Here is a 17351-nt window from a genome sequence, read left to right as displayed (position 1 = left end):
AGGCTGAACAAAAGAGGCTCTCTTCCACAGAGAGAAAGATTCTTTCAACAAGCGATAATTAACAAGACTCTTGGCTCCAGAACAAATTAGTGTGACAATTTTGTCTCTGTGGTAAAAAGCAAACAGCAGCCTCACACCGTAGGCCCCCTGAATAAATAGTTAAATAGGATACTGTACCAGCTAAGCTTCAGTCACTTCAATGTATTTACTTCACAGTGGTGGAACATAATTCTACAATTAATAAGTCAAATCTTACCAGTTATTGCCACAATGGGTGCATGTCTATGGGTTTATCAGTCCATTAATATAATTTGTGACTCTGCTGGTCCATTAGCTAGCATTGCTTAGACTCTACAGGTCCCTCACAGTCCCTATGAGTCCCTATACCAGGGGTCGGGAACCTTTTTGACTGGGAGAGCCATAAAAGCCAAATATTTCTAAATATATTTCATTGAGAGCTATAGAGTAATTTTAACGTGTAATAAATTATATATAGCTTACTTTTCATGCGACCTCTGGTGCTGCATGGTTTTGCTGGTGGCCTTGTAGTCTGGTTCATACGTGGTGAGGTTGAGCTTCATTCAGTTAAACGTGAGTGTAAGCATGAATGTTTTGGCATACTCACCATCTGTGAATGGCTTTCCATTCCTTACTATTGCCAAAGCACCCTCAAAGCTAGCGGAATTCCCGTCACTTTGCTTGGTCCAAACACGTAGTTGCTGCTGACTCCTCGCATGCCCTTTTCCTGCTGTCCCCCACCGGATACTTCGATGCAAATGAAGTATGGTGCGTATCAAAGTGCTGCTTTATATTTGACTGTTTCATCGATGTAATTATATCATTGCATATTAGACAAACCCCAGATCCTTCTCTCTCCACAAATGCAAACTCCTCTGTCCACGCAGCCTGGAATGCACGGTAATCATTGTCTTTTTTCTTTTCGCCATCTTTTCCGTTACAAGGGTTGAAGCGGATAAGGTGACTAGTTGGCTATCTGATAAAATAGATTTCTTCACCTTTACAATGACTCGGACATGCTCGCGAGCCATTGGTTCCAGACTCGACCCACGGGTGTTCCGTGAAGATTATCATCAAAACTAATTTCGGTTTACTTTTAAATGACACAGTATTATTAAGAAATATCACAAGTAAAATCAGTTCCAAACAAATGTCGACTCAAAATTGTCTGTGAGCCATATGGCGTCACCGAAAAAGTCATCTATGGCTCGCGAGCCATAGGTTCCCGACCGTTGCCCTATACTGTTGGCTTGTTGAATGATGAGCTGATGAAGCTGATGGACGCTAATACAAGCAGCCCAATTCGTTTCCTGCGTAGGGCGGTAGAGATATGTGTCAAAAGGTCAGCTGAGGTGGTTGGAACATCTAACTCGGAAGATTTTCCGGGCAAGCCCCATTGATAGGAGACGCTGGGGAAAACTCAGGACAGGCTGGAGGGATTATATCTTGAAGCGGGCCTGGGAACCAGAAACGTGCACAGGTAGACCCCTAGTGGTGCTCAAGCACCTGCCCTTTTGTCCTGGATGAGAAACGTGCCCCTTCTGCTGGAGCCCAATTCTCTGTCATCAATTCCCCCCAAATGTCTTTTGATATCTGACGGGGCATTTATTCAAGTTATCATGAGAATTTCGCCCCGTCATGCTCCACGGCGCTCACAAGCCCTGTCCCAACTGGTCTGACGTTTTCTAAAAAATAAACAAACAAAAAACATTGAAATCTGTGATTTCAAAGCCTTTTCCAGCTGTTTACTGCCATGTTTAATGAAGGGAGAGAGGGAGAGAGATGCAGACTTGAAGACAAGCAGATCATTTAAAGGCAGTTTTACTGTTACAAATTCATTAGTTTTGTTTAATATACAATAATTGAAATGAAAGGTAGATCTTAAGTTGAGCTAAATGACAGTGCCTGCTGGGAACGCCTCGGGCCCCTCCAGAATTGACTAGAAAATGTTGCAGGTGAGAGGAAAGTCTGGGTTAGCATGCTGGCTGGGCTGACCCTGCAACCCAACCTCAGATAGGGGGTGAAAATAGATGGATGGATGATGGTCTGATGAAGACTGCGTAGAGATGGGAAAGGGTGGGCAACAGTATCATGAGCATACTGAATGTAAAGAAACAACCATATTTAAAAGAGACAGCATGAAAGGTGAAAAGTATATGAACTAAACTACGGGCTGACACTGTAAAAACAATCTGTTGAAAATACGGTGAAATACTGGCAGCTGTGGTGGCCAGAAAAAATTACAGCGTCAACGTATTAGATATTACGGGATGTTTTCTGGCAGTTGTAAATTTCACAAAACCGTTATTTGTTTACGGTAATTTACTTTGAAAACAGTATACAGTGAAATACTAGCAGCTGTGGTTGCCAGAATGTCACCGTAAAAACGTATTCGACATTACGGTATGTTTTCTGGCAATTGTAAATTTCACAGTTGAAAACTGTTAAGGCAAATGACTATTAAAAAAGAAAAATATTACTTCAACTAAGTGAACTTCAAAGCGGGGTATCCTTCACATGGGGTGGATTGCCGGGGAGGGGGCAGACTGGGTGTGACACAAACCAAAGTTGCATCCACAATAGAGTGACCAATTAACTTAGAAGAAGCTGGTTCTGACTGGATGGGGTCCGTTGTTGTTGTGACACTTTCAATAACGACGGGCAACCCTGAGTTCGACAGAAAACTGGATGGAGCCACAGTGTCAACAATAAATTGTCCCAAAGGGTCCAGTGAGTGTTCGAGACCTCACACAGATGTGGAGAATTGTCACTGTGCATTTCCTCGATCAAATTGCCATTGATATCACTGTCCGTAGCCAAAGTGGATGGAGCCGAAATGTTGCATTGAAGTTCTGAGGTCCATCTACAGTCATCTTCTGCTGGATTTCCTTCTTCCGTAGAAATCAAAAAGTCGCTTTCAAGACTGTGCACTGAACTGCCTTCTGTGCTAGTGTTAGTGGACCAATCAGAAATGTCTAATTCAATATTAACTTCGCATTCTCCAAATGGCTTCTCCAAAAGGCTCCGTAATCAAGTTCATGGCCTCCAATATTTCTTGACAATTGTCAGTGTACAATTCCCTGTAAAATAGTTTAGACTTTTGTTAACTTTTTAAAGTTGAAATGGTGTCACAATGAAAGATTGGCTAGGCTGAAAATTTGAGATGATTTAAAAATTAACTCGATTGGAAAACCATGTTAAAAAGGTTTATGACTTGAATTTAAATAAATTAAATTATAAGGTATGACGTAGAAAGCTGAAAAGGCATAGCTGAATGATGAATGAGCCGGTCTTAAAATAGAAAAAATAGAATAAAAAGGAGAAGTTGAATAAAGACTTAACGCATTCCAACAATAATTATTATTATTTATAACCCACTTTTCATCCTGAGATCCCATACTGCTACAGAGCTATGTTATAATAATGAAACAGTTAAAACAGTAAAAAAAATAGAAAAATCTTCCTGAATAAGAAGGTTCTTAAGCAAGCCTTAAAAGAGTCCAGTGACTGTGTTGGTGTTCAGGTGATCCATTGGCGCTGTCACCAATGTAGAGGGTGAAATATGCTCATCTTTCCGGACTCTCATCAGGATCCAGGAAGCGCTGTTTTGATGTACTGAAGTCTGTGTATGTTCTTTCCAGTGATCCCAGTGAAGAGGATATAGTAGATCAGTCTTGAGGAAATAATGGCGTGAACAAGCTTCTCTGCATCTGACAGGTTGTAAAGCGGGGGGAGTTTGAGATGTTTTTGAGATGATAAAAGGCAGTTTTGCTCTGGTATTGTATACAGTCATTAAAGGTCAGGTTAGGGTCAAACCTAACTCCCAGATCAGTGACTGTGCAGAAAGGGGTTTGACCCGACTGTCAAAGGTAAGATAAGTTATGGTGGATGACTAAACCTGGTGTAGAGTACCAACAAGGAGGGCTTCGGTTTTGCAACTGAGAAAGTTGTTGCTCATACATAGCTTTATTTCCCCAAGAGTGAGACATGATACTGCTCTAGAGGGGCCTGAGTCAGTTTTGATTTAGAGTTATGCGTCGACAGCACAAAAGTGGAAGGACAAACAATGTTTGCCAATGACAACACAGAGGGGAAACAAGTACATGATAAAGAGTATGGGGCCGAGGCTCCACCCTTGTGGAACACCATAGGAGACAGGGAGCGGTCTGGACTGCCATCTTCCCAGTTTAACATATTCACTTCTGCCAGGAAGTTAGGACTGACGCCACCTGAATGCTGAGTCTGCTAGTCCTATGTGGAGGTGCTCTAGGATAGTGTGATCGACTGTGCCAAATGCAGCAGTCAGGTCCAGGAGGATGAGGAGTGAGGGTGAGGACTGAGAGTGGGGATATGTGACTTGAGCAGAGCAGTGGGAATGGGTTCCAGGGTACAGGTACAGGATTTTTTTTTCTTAGGATTTCCTCAACATGTCTCTCCTGAACCACAGCAAGATGTAAAGTAGACAACCCTCTGGCCAAGGCATCAGGGGGAAGCAGAGATGGAGAGCTGGACATCAGAGAGTGAATGTTGTTGGACCTGAAAAAGTCAGAGTTCAACTAATTTATTCATTGATGGGATGAGCTGGAGATCCATGGTCATAGCGGCTGAGTCAATGCGTTTCCAGTTTTGGAAAGAAATTTGATGCTTAGCTTAATAGTAGAAGCTTAATAATAGGCAGCATAAAAGTCAAGACCATTGAGACCACCTTGTGGTTGGACACACCGAGACAATAAACCTGTAGAGTACTGATGGGAGCCAAGTCAGTGATAACCAAATCTAGAGTTGTGAGTAGGAACATGCTGCTGCAGGCCGAGACCCTTAAGAGCACTATAGACTGAAATAGACTGCAATGACATGTGCAGAGTAAAGTAAGGAGATCACTTACCTTAACATGAAGTTAAATAAGATAAGTGATCCAGTATGGTCATATATGAGTAGGGATTTACTATTGTCAACATATTTCAGTTAGAAGTTAACTTCACTCAGACCCTTAAGTTCTCTGAACTAATATTTAATGTCAACATAATTAATCATTTTTAGTTAACTATACTAATCTTACATGAGTTGCCTTAACTCTGTTATTTTAGCATTAACAACTTAAAATTAATGATTTTGAGGCAATCGGTACTTGAAAAACGTATTACATTTACAGTGTAGATTCCTCTTCCCCCCAGAACTGATGGGATAGGGCATCAGGCTTGCCATTGCGGGACGATAGGAGAGTGTGAAGTGGTACCAGGTGAAGAATAACAACCATCTGGCCTCTTAGCAGTGCGGACATACTCCAGTTTGTTTGTCGGCCCATACCAGAAATAGGAATTTGGTTTCCTCCAACCAATGTTGCCACTCCTCCAGTGCCAATTTAACTGCGAGCAGTTCTTGCATCCACCTAAAATATACCATTAATTGTCTGTCCCGATCTGGTACTTGGAGGTTGGGTGCAGAGGTGAACCAGGATTTCAGGGTCTGGAAGGCCCCTTCGGCTGCAGGAGTCCACAGGAAATAGGTCTTGGTGGAGGTGAGCGCGGTGAGTGGGCGAGCCACTGCACTGTAATTTCTGATGAACCTCCGGTAGAAAAACAAACCCCAAGAAACATTGAAGTTGCTTGCTGGAGTTTGGGACCGGCCAGGTGTTGACGGCAGCAACCTTAGCAGGGGCCATCTGGATTGCGCCCTGGGAAACAATATATCCCAGGAATAAGATTGTGGAAACCTAAAACTCACACTTCTCCGCCTTCACAAACAGGGAGTTCTACAGTAGGGGCTGAAGCATGGACTGGACATGGTTCACGTGTCTCTCTTGGTTTCTGGAGAAGATCAATATACACTCACCGGCCACTTTATTAGGTACACCTGTCCAACTGCTCGTTAACACTTAATTTCTAAGCAGCCAATCACATGGCGGCAACTCAGTGCATTTAGGCATGTAGACATTGTCAAGACAATCTCCTGCAGTTCAAACCGAGCATCAGTATGGGGAAGAAAGGTGATTTGAGTGACTTTGAACGTGGCATGATTGTTGGTGCCAGAAGGGCTGGTCTGAGTATTTCAGAAACTGCTAATCTACTGGGATTTTCACGCACAACCATCTCTAGGGTTTACAGAGAATGGTCCGAAAAAGAAAAAACATCCAGTGAGCGGCAGTTCTGTGGGCGGAAATGCCTTGTTGATGCCAGAGGTCAGAGGAGAATGGCCAGACTGGTTCGAGCTGATAGAAGGGCAACAGTGACTCAAATAACCACCCGTTACAACCAAGGTGGGCATAAGAGCATCTCTGAACGCACAGTACGTCGAACTTTGAGGCAGATGGGCTACAGCAGCAGAAGACCACACCGGGTGCCACTCCTTTCAGCTAAGAACAGGAAACTGAGGCTACAATTTGCACAAGCTCATCGAAATTGGACAATAGAAGATTGGAAAAACGTTGCCTGGTCTGATGAGTCTCGATTTCTGCTGCGACATTCGGATGGTAGGGTCAGAATTTGGCGTCTACAACATGAAAGCATGGATCCATCCTGCCTTGTATCAACGGTTCAGGCTGGTGGTGGTGGTGTCATGGTGTGGGGAATATTTTCTTGGCACTCTTTGGGCCCCTTGGTATCAATTGAGCATCGTTGCAACGCCACAGCCTACCTGAGTATTGTTGCTGACCATGTCCATCCCTTTTTGACCACAATGTACCCAACTTCTGATGGCTACTTTCAGCAGGATAAAGCGCCATGTCATAAAGCTGGAATCATCTCAGACTGGTTTCTTGAACATGACAATGAGTTCGCTGTACTCAAATGGCCTCCACAATCACCAGATCTCAATCCAATAGAGCATCTTTGGGATGTGGTGGAACGGGAGATTCGCATCATGGATGTGCAGCCGACAAATCTGCGGCAACTGTGTGATGCCATCATGTCAATATGGACCAAACTCCCTGAGGAATGCTTCCAGCACCTTGTTGAATCTATGCCACGAAGAATTGAGGCAGTTCTGAAGGCAAAAGGGGGTCCAACCCGTTACTAGCATGGGGTACCTAATAAAGTGGCCGGTGAGTGTATTTGTCCATCGCTTCTCGTTCGGTAGCAGTCAGAAAAAAAAGGCTACCATTCTCTGCAAATGTGCCATGATGGAGGTCGATGGCACAATCATACAGACGGTGAGGAGGCATATACATGGCCATGGATCTGTTGAACACTTGAACACTTGAAGTCCAGGTTGCATGAGTTCCAGCATGGTCTTGGTGGGCATGACACCTCGTTGGCTTGCTTTAGGCAGACTAGATGACAGGACTGGCTCCAACCCTGAAAAATCCCTGTAGTCCAGTCGATGTGAGGATTGTATCCCACCTGCATGGCAGAGCCGGCGTGTACTCCAGAACGGTAGGGGGGTAGGACGGATCCTGGCGTCTTGCCGATCGATTGCTGACCTGGATGCGGCGATCCAAACTGATAGTAATCTCGATAAATCCATCCAGAGAGGCGGGTAGCTTGAATGAGATGAGTTCATCTTTTGTGTAATCTGCTAGTCCGAGCAAATACGCGTCCCACGGGGTATCCGTGTTCCATGAACTTAATCGTGCCTTCGTTCGGAAATCAATGGGATAATCTGTGACCGAACGGTGGCCCAGCTGAAGCCTCATTAGTCCGCGAGTGACTGATCAGGTGGAGGGAGAGGTGGAAAATGACAGGGTAGGATTGACAGCGCTGTGACACTAGGTCAGTAGCAATAAGCTTCAAACTGCAATGCTTTTCGTACCACTCTAGCATCAGGTTTGCACCAGCGTCAATATACACCCTTATAGATGCAAAGCCTCTTTTCATAATAAACTTAGATTTAGCAAAGGAGCATCGTAGCAATAGGTTGTCTGACTCACTGAAAATGTACTTTAGGTTAAGTTGACTTAATTACCAATGCTAAGTAATACAAATGATACAAATGGCAGCTCCTGACAAATGACCTCCCCCCTTAATCCCCTGAGATCCCAATATTCAGTAGTATTATTATTCATTTATGTATTAGAATTAGAATTTCCTCCATCTGGAGATCATCAGCTTTTCATTGCGGATCTTGAAGTAGTGATATTTACTTGTAGTGTGGACTTAAACATTTTATACTCCACCACCACGCTGGGATCGGGGACATATAACTACACTATAAATTGAGTCATAATCTCCATCCAAATCAGTCTTTGGCCCTGCAGATTGCAGGCAGCAACTATACCTTTGTTATAAGCATTGCTACACGCTGCGCCAAAATTAAATGGCAAAGTTGTTTTTCTTCTCCTCCCAACAGGGATCAAAGTGATTGGTGGAGTGAAGGAGCAAACTGGAGAGGAGTTTGGAGTCTATGTCAAACGGATTTTACCAGGTGGCCTTGCATCAAGTGATGGTGGGTACCATCCCAGGAGGGACATTTGTTATGACTTGCCTGGATTACTTTTATCTGTTAATTTAGCTTCCTGTAGATGATGCTTCCACTGTGTTAAAGCACTGAAGACCAGCAGACCTTTCTCTGTCCTCTGACAGGAAACCTGTTGCCAGGGGATCAGATCTTAGAGGTGAACGGGGACAGCCTAGTAGGAGTCACGAGTGAAAGGTAGTAGTCACCTTTCAAAAAGAGATTACTGCTCTTGGCATTCATTTAACCACATGAATGACTGAGGTGATGCTGTAACACTAATGTGTGTTTGTTTTCTTTAGAGCTGTGGACATCTTGAGAGGAGCCTCTGCAACTAATCTCATGCGACTTCTCATAGCCAGAGATGAGGAAGCAAAGTAAGCATGATTAAGGTCCATGTGTAAGAAACAGCACTTTGATATGGTGGCATACTGGTTCTCACAGCGCCTGTACTGGAGTCCATCATGAGGTGATTATTCATTCCAGCCTACAATATCAAATGCACAGGCCTAAATGCAGTAAATCAATCTAGAAGTTGAATGGTTTATATTTTCAATCTCCAGTACTGCAATTCCTACTTTCATCTGATATTCAAAGTGCTTATTCTCACCAAGATATTACTAAAGCCTCACTTTTACTGGACCGCTGTCACAACAGGTGTACTTAGTAATGATTAAAAAAAAACATGAATCATAAGACAAATGTATTGTCTCAAAAACGTGTGCATACATACTATATAAGACATGAAGAGCAGTGTAGTGCCTTCAATTCAATTTATATCGTACAAAATCATAAATTCTAAATTGGATTAGGGATGGCGGAGGCTGGAACTATTAGTGTCCAACCACACCTTAAATCCACTACAGCCCACATGGTCCTGTATTGTAATTTGAGATTATATATATATATATATATATATATATATATATATATATATATTATATATATATATATATATATATATATATATATGTATATATATGCAAATTATGGGAGGCCTGACAAGTGGCATTCGGATTCATAAAAGTCCGAATGGAAATGTTTTGTGCAGTGTCATTTCAAAGTGATTAGCCCCTGCGCTGCTTTTGTGGTGGGGTGAGAGTCGGGGAGAGACCCAGGGCTGTGCTTCTGATGAGATGAGTTAATCAGAGCTCTGCTTTAACTACCCTCCCAGAGCAGAGGGAGGGGATTAAATAGAAGAGCGAGGGGTTGGGGGGGTGCATCTGGGGATTATGCCGTCTGTATCTGTCCACCCTAACAAGTCAGAGCTCAGTTAGCAGTAGCTCTATACTTAGCAACTGCGGCAGCATATAAAAAAGAAAAGAGGATTAAATGAGTCTGTTGTTATCATCACCTCAGTAAAGCCGTATCTTAAGCAAAAGGGTCTCCCCACTGAAACCAAGACAACATTTACCAGACACAAGAAGATTGCATGGATTCTAGGTGTCCTGTTGACTGGACAGAAGGCCGATGTGGACAGAGCCACAGAAACTACTGTGAACACAGGGCAGGGACTTTAAGAGTCGGAACATTAGTGAGTGAGTGACAGATGTGCTGATGAGGATAATGCCACACATTCAAATACTTTTGTTAAGCACATATACTTGTATAGTCTTTGCATACTTTCGCTCCTAAATAAAATATTTTCCTTGACTTAAACGGTACCATCTGGAGGTGGGAGGGCGGGGGGGGGGGGGGGTGGCCGAACGCACACATTTTCCAAGGCATCATCTCTGTCTGTCTGTGTCTGTGTGTGTGTGCGCCCATGTGGGCGGATACAGGAGACCGAAATAAGATGCAATGTTGTATTCCTCTGTAAATAGTATATTTTATCTAGGCATTACCTCAAGCTTAGTTCTTGTCCAATCATTTTGTCCAAAAATGTTTCCCTTTTAAAGGAGAGAATTTGCTGAGTTGCTGGAGAAGTATGGATCTAATAGTAGCACAGGATCAACACGCAACTCTCCCATACAGCAAGGTAGGCTTTGTATGATACATTACACATTCAGTGTTTTACCTGAAGCAGGAACTGTGATTTAATGTGGTCCATTCTCTTCTCACATTAGAATTGGTTCAAATTGGATTTCCTTTTTCATCATTCCTGGTTGATGTCAAAAAATGCCAAATGGTTATCATCATTCAATTCTACGTAAAAGAAAAATAATTATATTTGACAGGCAACTTTGCCTGAAGGTAGATGGAGTAGGTCTGCCTTTTGACATGTGCACACATCCATTACAAAATGGCAAACATCTGTTTCAGTAGGAAGGAGGCTGCCGGCTGGTACACATTTGTTGAAACACGTGAGTAGGTTTGTTGGCTATGTGCAGGGGATCAGCATTCACCATGGGGTCGGAACAGAATATTATTAAATATACACCGAATTATTCACAAATGTATTTAATTTCAAATAAATATAACAATACATGTATCCAAAATAAATATTAAAATTTGTCCAAATAAATTGTCAATATTTCATTGACATATTCTCTTTTTAAAACAAGTAAAATGCAAAATACTGGACCTAAAATCCAAAAGGAGTGCTGTGTCACACAGATTAATGACTGTAGATCATGAACCATGATCATGCTTGACTGAAAATGCTTATGCATACATTGATTTAATCAATGGAGGAAGACCCCTGTATTTTCCATCAGCGTGACCAAAGGTTGGTAATGGAAAGGATTTTGAAACTATAATCAAAGTCTGTAGACCTCTGCATTGTTGGTCTTTACTGATAGATATTATCTTGTGGCTTGCAAAGACTTGGTACCACCTCAACATCTCCAGGACACATGGAGAAGTTACAATTTCCTTCACCGAAAGTGCAGCAAAGGCTACAATTTGAATCCCTGGCAAATTCAAATCAGTTCAAAACACTTTTACTCTTGAGGAAGTGGTTGCTCATTTAATGCAAACAACAGCCTGTAAATATAATGAATACTGTAATGACCACTTGTTTTGATCAAAGAACCCATGCTATTGTTGTATACTGCTGGAATTCAGTGAATAACTCCCAATATGAGATTCACCTTTGAATGAGGACAGCAGATGTTCACCCGAGGTTGTGGATAAAAGATAGAAATACCGTGGTGTATTTGGGAGTTTGGTCAGTGTATTGAGTATTATTCAGTGCTTTGAGTCACTGAAGCTTAAGACGTGTTTTTACATACATTGCATATCTTTCCAGTAAAAAAAAAGTCCTGGCTAAATGTGGGGAAATTGAGAGGACAGCAGTCACTAGTTCAACATGTTCTGCCTCCAGGAGGATCAAATGTTTGCAGTTTTGTGTTTAAAATAACTAACAATTAAACAAGTGTCAAAAATACGCGCTTGATTACTCATTGCGTCTTTAGAAGAAAAACATTGATTAACAACAACATTCAACCTTAATGAATTTCATTAATGAATTTGTGCAATTAATTAGTTGTTTTTTTAATCTATTGACAGCCCTAATTTTCACACTCGATTTCTCCCCTCCTTGCACAGCCCAATTTTAAGTGTGTTTGTTGTTTCCGTTCTTTCTTGAGATTCCAAAGGAGGCCGCTACCTGGATAGTACATCATCTGGTTCCTCATCGCGCTCCCAGAGTCCTTTGTTGTTGAGTCCAGCAGGCTCTCAGAACATGTACAACAACACTGGGCCCATGCTGCGCTCCCTCAGGTACCATTCCTTTATGCAGAATTTAGAACTAGAACACGCTTCTCCTGCTGTAAAGCCTCCAAGTTCAGAAGATGTGGCGAGCAAATATTAAAAACTAAACCCAGATTTCCAAACTACTAACTAGAAATGTATTCATGTGTGTTTTTAATAGTTCATGCATGTGGGCAGTCGAAGATTACATGGTACACAAACACTGTTTTAAGGAGCACGCATGAGACTGCCATGAGACCTAAAATGAGCTTTTTGTAGTACCGTTCCGTGTTTGATTGTTTCAATCTGTTAGTACAGGTACTACACCATATTGGGAAAAATGTGACTCCTTGGTTTCAATGGGCTCGAGTTGTCAGTAACGTGGTTCCATCCCAAAACCTTTATATGGTGGAGAACCTTATTCTGACAATGGATTTGCATCAGATAAAATGCTTGGAGCGCCCAAATCAACCTACAGAGGCTTGGTACTAAATGGAGTTTGTTTTCATGTCACCCAAGGCTCAGTCAGTCAATAACACAACTAACTGGCCGCTGGGGGCCGCAAGGTTGGTGGTACAAATCCCGGCTGCTCCATGTGCCATGTCTACGTGTCCCTGAGCAAGACACCTAACCCCTAATTGCTCCCCAGGCAAAAAATTTAATGCATGGGTTATAATGCAATGTAAGTCGCTTTGGATAAAAGACTCAGCTAAATAACTTATGTAATGTCACCGCCTCATAGAACATTTACGTTTGCTTTGTGGAAGGCGAACAGCGCGTCAAAATACTTCTTCTTCTTCCCTCATCTGGCCTCAGTCATCCAGGTGAAGGAGTGATCCAGCTCATTTCAGTTGCGCGATCTGGCAGTTTGGGCATCACCATCGGCGGAGGCTCCAACAGACCCGACGGGCCTGCGGTCTTCATTCAGGAGGTGCTGTCTGGAGGAGACTGTCACCGGGTAAGAAATGAAGCTGACAACCTAGTAAATTAAACCATTAAATTGCAAATATTGAATGAAAACAGTGTAGTAAAACAAGCAATGTTAGACATACCGGGAAGTTTTTTTATCGTGTGAACAAAGAAAGGATTTATTCATTTTGAGATTTTGTTCTATTTTTTTAACAAAATAGATGGTTGTGTTTAAAACACATCTCTTTTTAACATTGCTACCAGAGAAAAGTGCTGTACAATTTCATGTCAGTTTGTCATTACTGGCGTCCAGTACCAGACTTTTTTTGTAAATATCCATTATTCCAAAACTCTCACGTCAATACTAGGAATAACTCCCTCAAAATATAATACCAGCAATGGCTATAGTATAATAATTATGAGGATAAAAGCACTAATGGGGTCTAATATAGAAAAACCACGTCCTGTTCTAAAGGAAAAGGTAACCTTTAAAGGTCTTCTGTTGTGTTCTGCAGCTATATAAAATATGAAGTAAAGGAGAGAGAGGAGCTGAGACTATAGCTCGGTGTGTCCTAAGTCCCCCGGCAGTCTAAGCCTAGAGCAGCTTAACTAAGGGCTGGTCCAGGCTAACCTGAGCCAGCCCTAACTATAAGCAATATCAAAGAGGAACGTTTTAAGCTTTATCTTAAATGAGCTGACCGAGTCTGCCCCCCGGACTGAAAGTGGAAGCATTTATGGAGCGCATCACTCTAGTAGGTCAATATGGTATTATAAGCTACATAAGATGAAAGGGTGCCTCACCAGCAAGTGCCTTGTAGGTGAGGAGAAGGATTTTAAATTCTATTCTTGACTTGACAGGGAGCCAGTGCAGAGAAGCTAATACAGGAGTTATATGATCCCTTTTTTTCCTCATTTTTCAGTCAACTGAAGTAATTTGAAAGATTAGGGCAGCCTGATAATAAACAATTACAGGTAATCTAGAGTAGAAGTAACAAATGCATGGACCAATATTTCTTTATCACTTCGAGACAGGAAGAGCCAGATTTTCAGTACATTATGTTGGTGAAAAAAGATGTGTTTCATCGGTGAATTAAAAGACTCCAAGATTCTTTAGGTTGCTGCTGGATACCAGAGTAATTCCATCTAGAGAAACTATCATACACAATTGACTTCTAAGGCGCTCTGGGTTTCACATCAGGATGTTGCTGGTCATTCAGGATTTGATGTCCTTAAGATATTGTTAAAGTCCAAAGAGCTGGCATGTCTTGTCTGGTTTAATCAGTAAATACAATTGAGTATCATCTGCATAACAAGGAAAGTTTATGCAGCTTACACAGAATCTTGTTAATCCCAGTAAATAATGGTGATTGTTTACAAATGCAAACTGGAATTGATCTGATAAGTAGGACTTAAACCAGCTTAGCGCAGTTCCTTTAATAGCAATCAAATGTCCAATTCTCTAATAGAGCGTAATGATCAATTGAGTCAAATGCAGCACTATGGTCCAAAAGACAAGAACAGAGACAATTATTTAATTTAATGCGATTAGAAGGTTGACATTTCTAATTATTACTTAATTTACTAAATTGTCATACTCCTCAATATGTCTGTTCTTTTATCCTGTACTTCTATTTCATCAATTTCAGTTTTGACAGAAGACTAATTTGGGGATTAGACCCCAAGGCTCAGCAACACGTTTAGTTACAAATTAGTTTGTAACCAAGTGAACTCCAAATCATAAAAGGCTTTCAATCAAAGTAGCTGAGGAATAGACCATAACAGGGGTATTCCCATTGTGCCCTTGATGCAGCGGTCATTAGTAAATTAAAGGCTAGTGGGAGCTTGTCATGGCAGTTTATTTACTTGCACATCTTTAATGGTCTTTAAATGTCCATCACAGTATGTGTCCTTTTTGTTCATCAAAGCATACATTGAATGACAAATGTACAAATTAATACACGCAGCCATTTTAATAATTGTGAAATCTCACAAAACGCAAAAAGTAGCAGATCAAAAGATGACAATAGTGAATGAGTTAAACTTCTTCCTTGTTTCTGACTGTTAACTATTGTGTCACCATGGTTCCTTGCAGGAAATGAACTCTCCTGTAAATTCTAATTGACTATTTAGGAATCCATGCTGAATGTTTCTTGGTGGTCATGTTTCGGGGTGTCAATGCTGCTCTCTCAGGGAAGTCCTGGTGTCCCAGAACAGACACACTACATACACCAAGGATGAAGTCCAGCCATCAAGCAGGACTCTGCTGATAGATATACACTTTACTAATCCACTCGGGAAAATGTGGGAAAAGGGCATCACCTTACTGCTGCTCCCCAATTTCTCTCCCAAAGGATTTTGACTGGCTTTCTGCTCGGTCTGGGCATGCTCCAGTAGCAGCAGCAGAACCGGTGGGCCCTATCTTGTTTGTGGCACTCAATATCACTGAAGATCTACATCTCACAGTATATTGGTTTAGAGGTTTTCTAAAACTGGTTACTGGTAGGTTTTTTTTAACCCATACTCAAACAGGACAAAATAGAACACCTCACATTTTTATCCACATTTGATGTTCTAGTGAGGTTTGACACTAGCAGGGTGTATGTTGTATTTAACCCATCTGGCTCATTCAGGTGTTCACACACATACAAAATATTTTAGCAGGAATAAGTTATAGGTGATGTCATTTTTTCATTGGATGTGTTGACAAAAAGAATCAAGAAAATCAATATTCATAGTTTAGTCCGTGGATCATTACACATTTAGTTTGATATCCCAAGATAAGCTGGCTATATTTGTTTTTGTGGTAAGACTTAATACTAACCAGGGGTTAAAGGTAAATGTTCCATTTATCCTGTGGGGAAGATGCTATTAAACATGATTCATGAGCTCTGCAGCCTGGCCAAAGTCTCCAAGGGAATGTAGGGAACACTCCGTTCACACAGTCATCTGCACAGACGAGACTAAGAAAACGGATCTTGAAAAATAAAAACTATGACTAAATCTATTCTGTCGTTAACAAGACCAGACGAAAATGTTGGTGTGTTACTTTTTTTCCCCTAAATTTGCATGGACCCAACACTTTGGTGAGTGTGCTTCCTTGGTTTAGCTCAGCTGTCTCAGTTTAGCTAACTATTAGCAGGCTAAAGACGAGGAACTCCAGAGGCCGATGTGTGTGGAGATGAAGACCCGTTAAACAGCTCGGGGCTGGTTGGCCAGCAGAGATGTTCATCCGTTCTCTGGGGACAGTAGACAGCGTTTGGAGACACGCGCACTTCAACCAGTTCACACGCCACGTCTTGAGAAGACTGTTAAACCGTCTCTGCCACCGTACGTTAGTTACTAAGCAACAAAGAACGCGCGAGCACACATAACAGGTGGAGGCTTTTGATCGAGCTGCTCAGTGCAGGTGAAGGATGTGGAAGCACAGAGCAGGTGGAGGAAAACCCAGAGGACAGAGACAGGAGAAAAGAACAAAAAGTAAAGAGGAGAGAAAGAAAGAAAAGACAATTAAAAGTGGGGGTCCAGTTAAGAATGGCTGGTTCATGATCCAGCCCAAAAAATAATGTATTGCACTGATTGTAGGATGTTAAAGGGGTCTCTTTTGTTGGGACAAGCCATTTCACAGTGGAAACAATAAAGGACGTTTCCGTTGGACATGTCAAAAGCATCGCAAGTAAACAAAGACACAAAGTGTTTCATTTAGGTCCCTTGTCCTCATGAAGTCTGTGGAGCTTTACACCCTTGCAAATAAGTGCTTTGCTACTGTCATTTATATCAGCTCACACAAACACTTCATCCATTTGTTCCCCTCTGTCAAATTTTAGAACCCTTTGTGGCCGGCAAGTCAAAAAGTTTGCCTGCCCCCCCCCCCCCTGCTATAGACCGATCCTTGGTTGTCTATTAGATATTCTTCCTAAGTACTGTAAGCTAGGCTATTATCCAGTTGTAGACACAACACAGAGGGTCTGGGACTGAGAAGAGAAGAAAAGGAGTTTAATATGGCTGTTAAATGTGACTAAAACTAAGAAGTCTTAAAATGACTAAATGTGACTAAAACTAACATACATTTTTGTCTAAAGAGACTAAAACTAAATCAAAAATAGCTGCCAAAATTAACACTGCATCAAACATCAGATAAGAGCGAGACTATTTATTACAACATGTTTTTTAAGCAACCAATTCAAGTCAATTGTTGTAGTTTTGTTTGCTTGGGATTGAAGTTTGTATCTACACAGAGTCCACCATTCTGAGACATTTTCTGTCACTAGAATTCATGTAAGAGGGAAATGTTCTAAAGTAGTATTAATAGTTTAAAATGATACTATGGAAAGAACACATGTCACCCCGTGCGGGAGGCCTTGGTTACTGAGTACAGCTCCTGCGCTCTGCTCTGGCTGCAGAAA

The 17351-nt window shown here is 41.8% G+C and overlaps 1 protein-coding gene across 9 annotated transcripts in view; it reads left to right on the top strand.

Moving 5' to 3' along the window:
* The window catches only part of si:dkeyp-72e1.9 (syntaxin-binding protein 4), a 62294-nt gene that overhangs the window by 22511 nt on the left and 22432 nt on the right, over positions 1–17351 (top strand). For all 9 annotated transcript variants that reach the window (XM_037477137.2, XM_037477136.2, XM_037477139.2 and 6 more), the window contains exons 3-8: positions 8302–8397; positions 8535–8604; positions 8709–8783; positions 10305–10384; positions 11937–12069; positions 12856–12997. In XM_037477137.2, coding sequence (XP_037333034.2) covers positions 8302–8397; positions 8535–8604; positions 8709–8783; positions 10305–10384; positions 11937–12069; positions 12856–12997 — 596 coding nt within the window. The remainder of the gene's footprint in view (positions 1–8301; positions 8398–8534; positions 8605–8708; positions 8784–10304; positions 10385–11936; positions 12070–12855; positions 12998–17351) is intronic.

Source organism: Pungitius pungitius, chromosome 12, assembly GCF_949316345.1.
Source record: "Pungitius pungitius chromosome 12, fPunPun2.1, whole genome shotgun sequence".
In the NCBI taxonomy this organism is placed as follows: Eukaryota; Metazoa; Chordata; class Actinopteri; order Perciformes; family Gasterosteidae; genus Pungitius; species Pungitius pungitius.
Note: the sequence above shows the minus strand (reverse complement) of the source record. Positions and strands in the feature narration are given on the sequence as shown.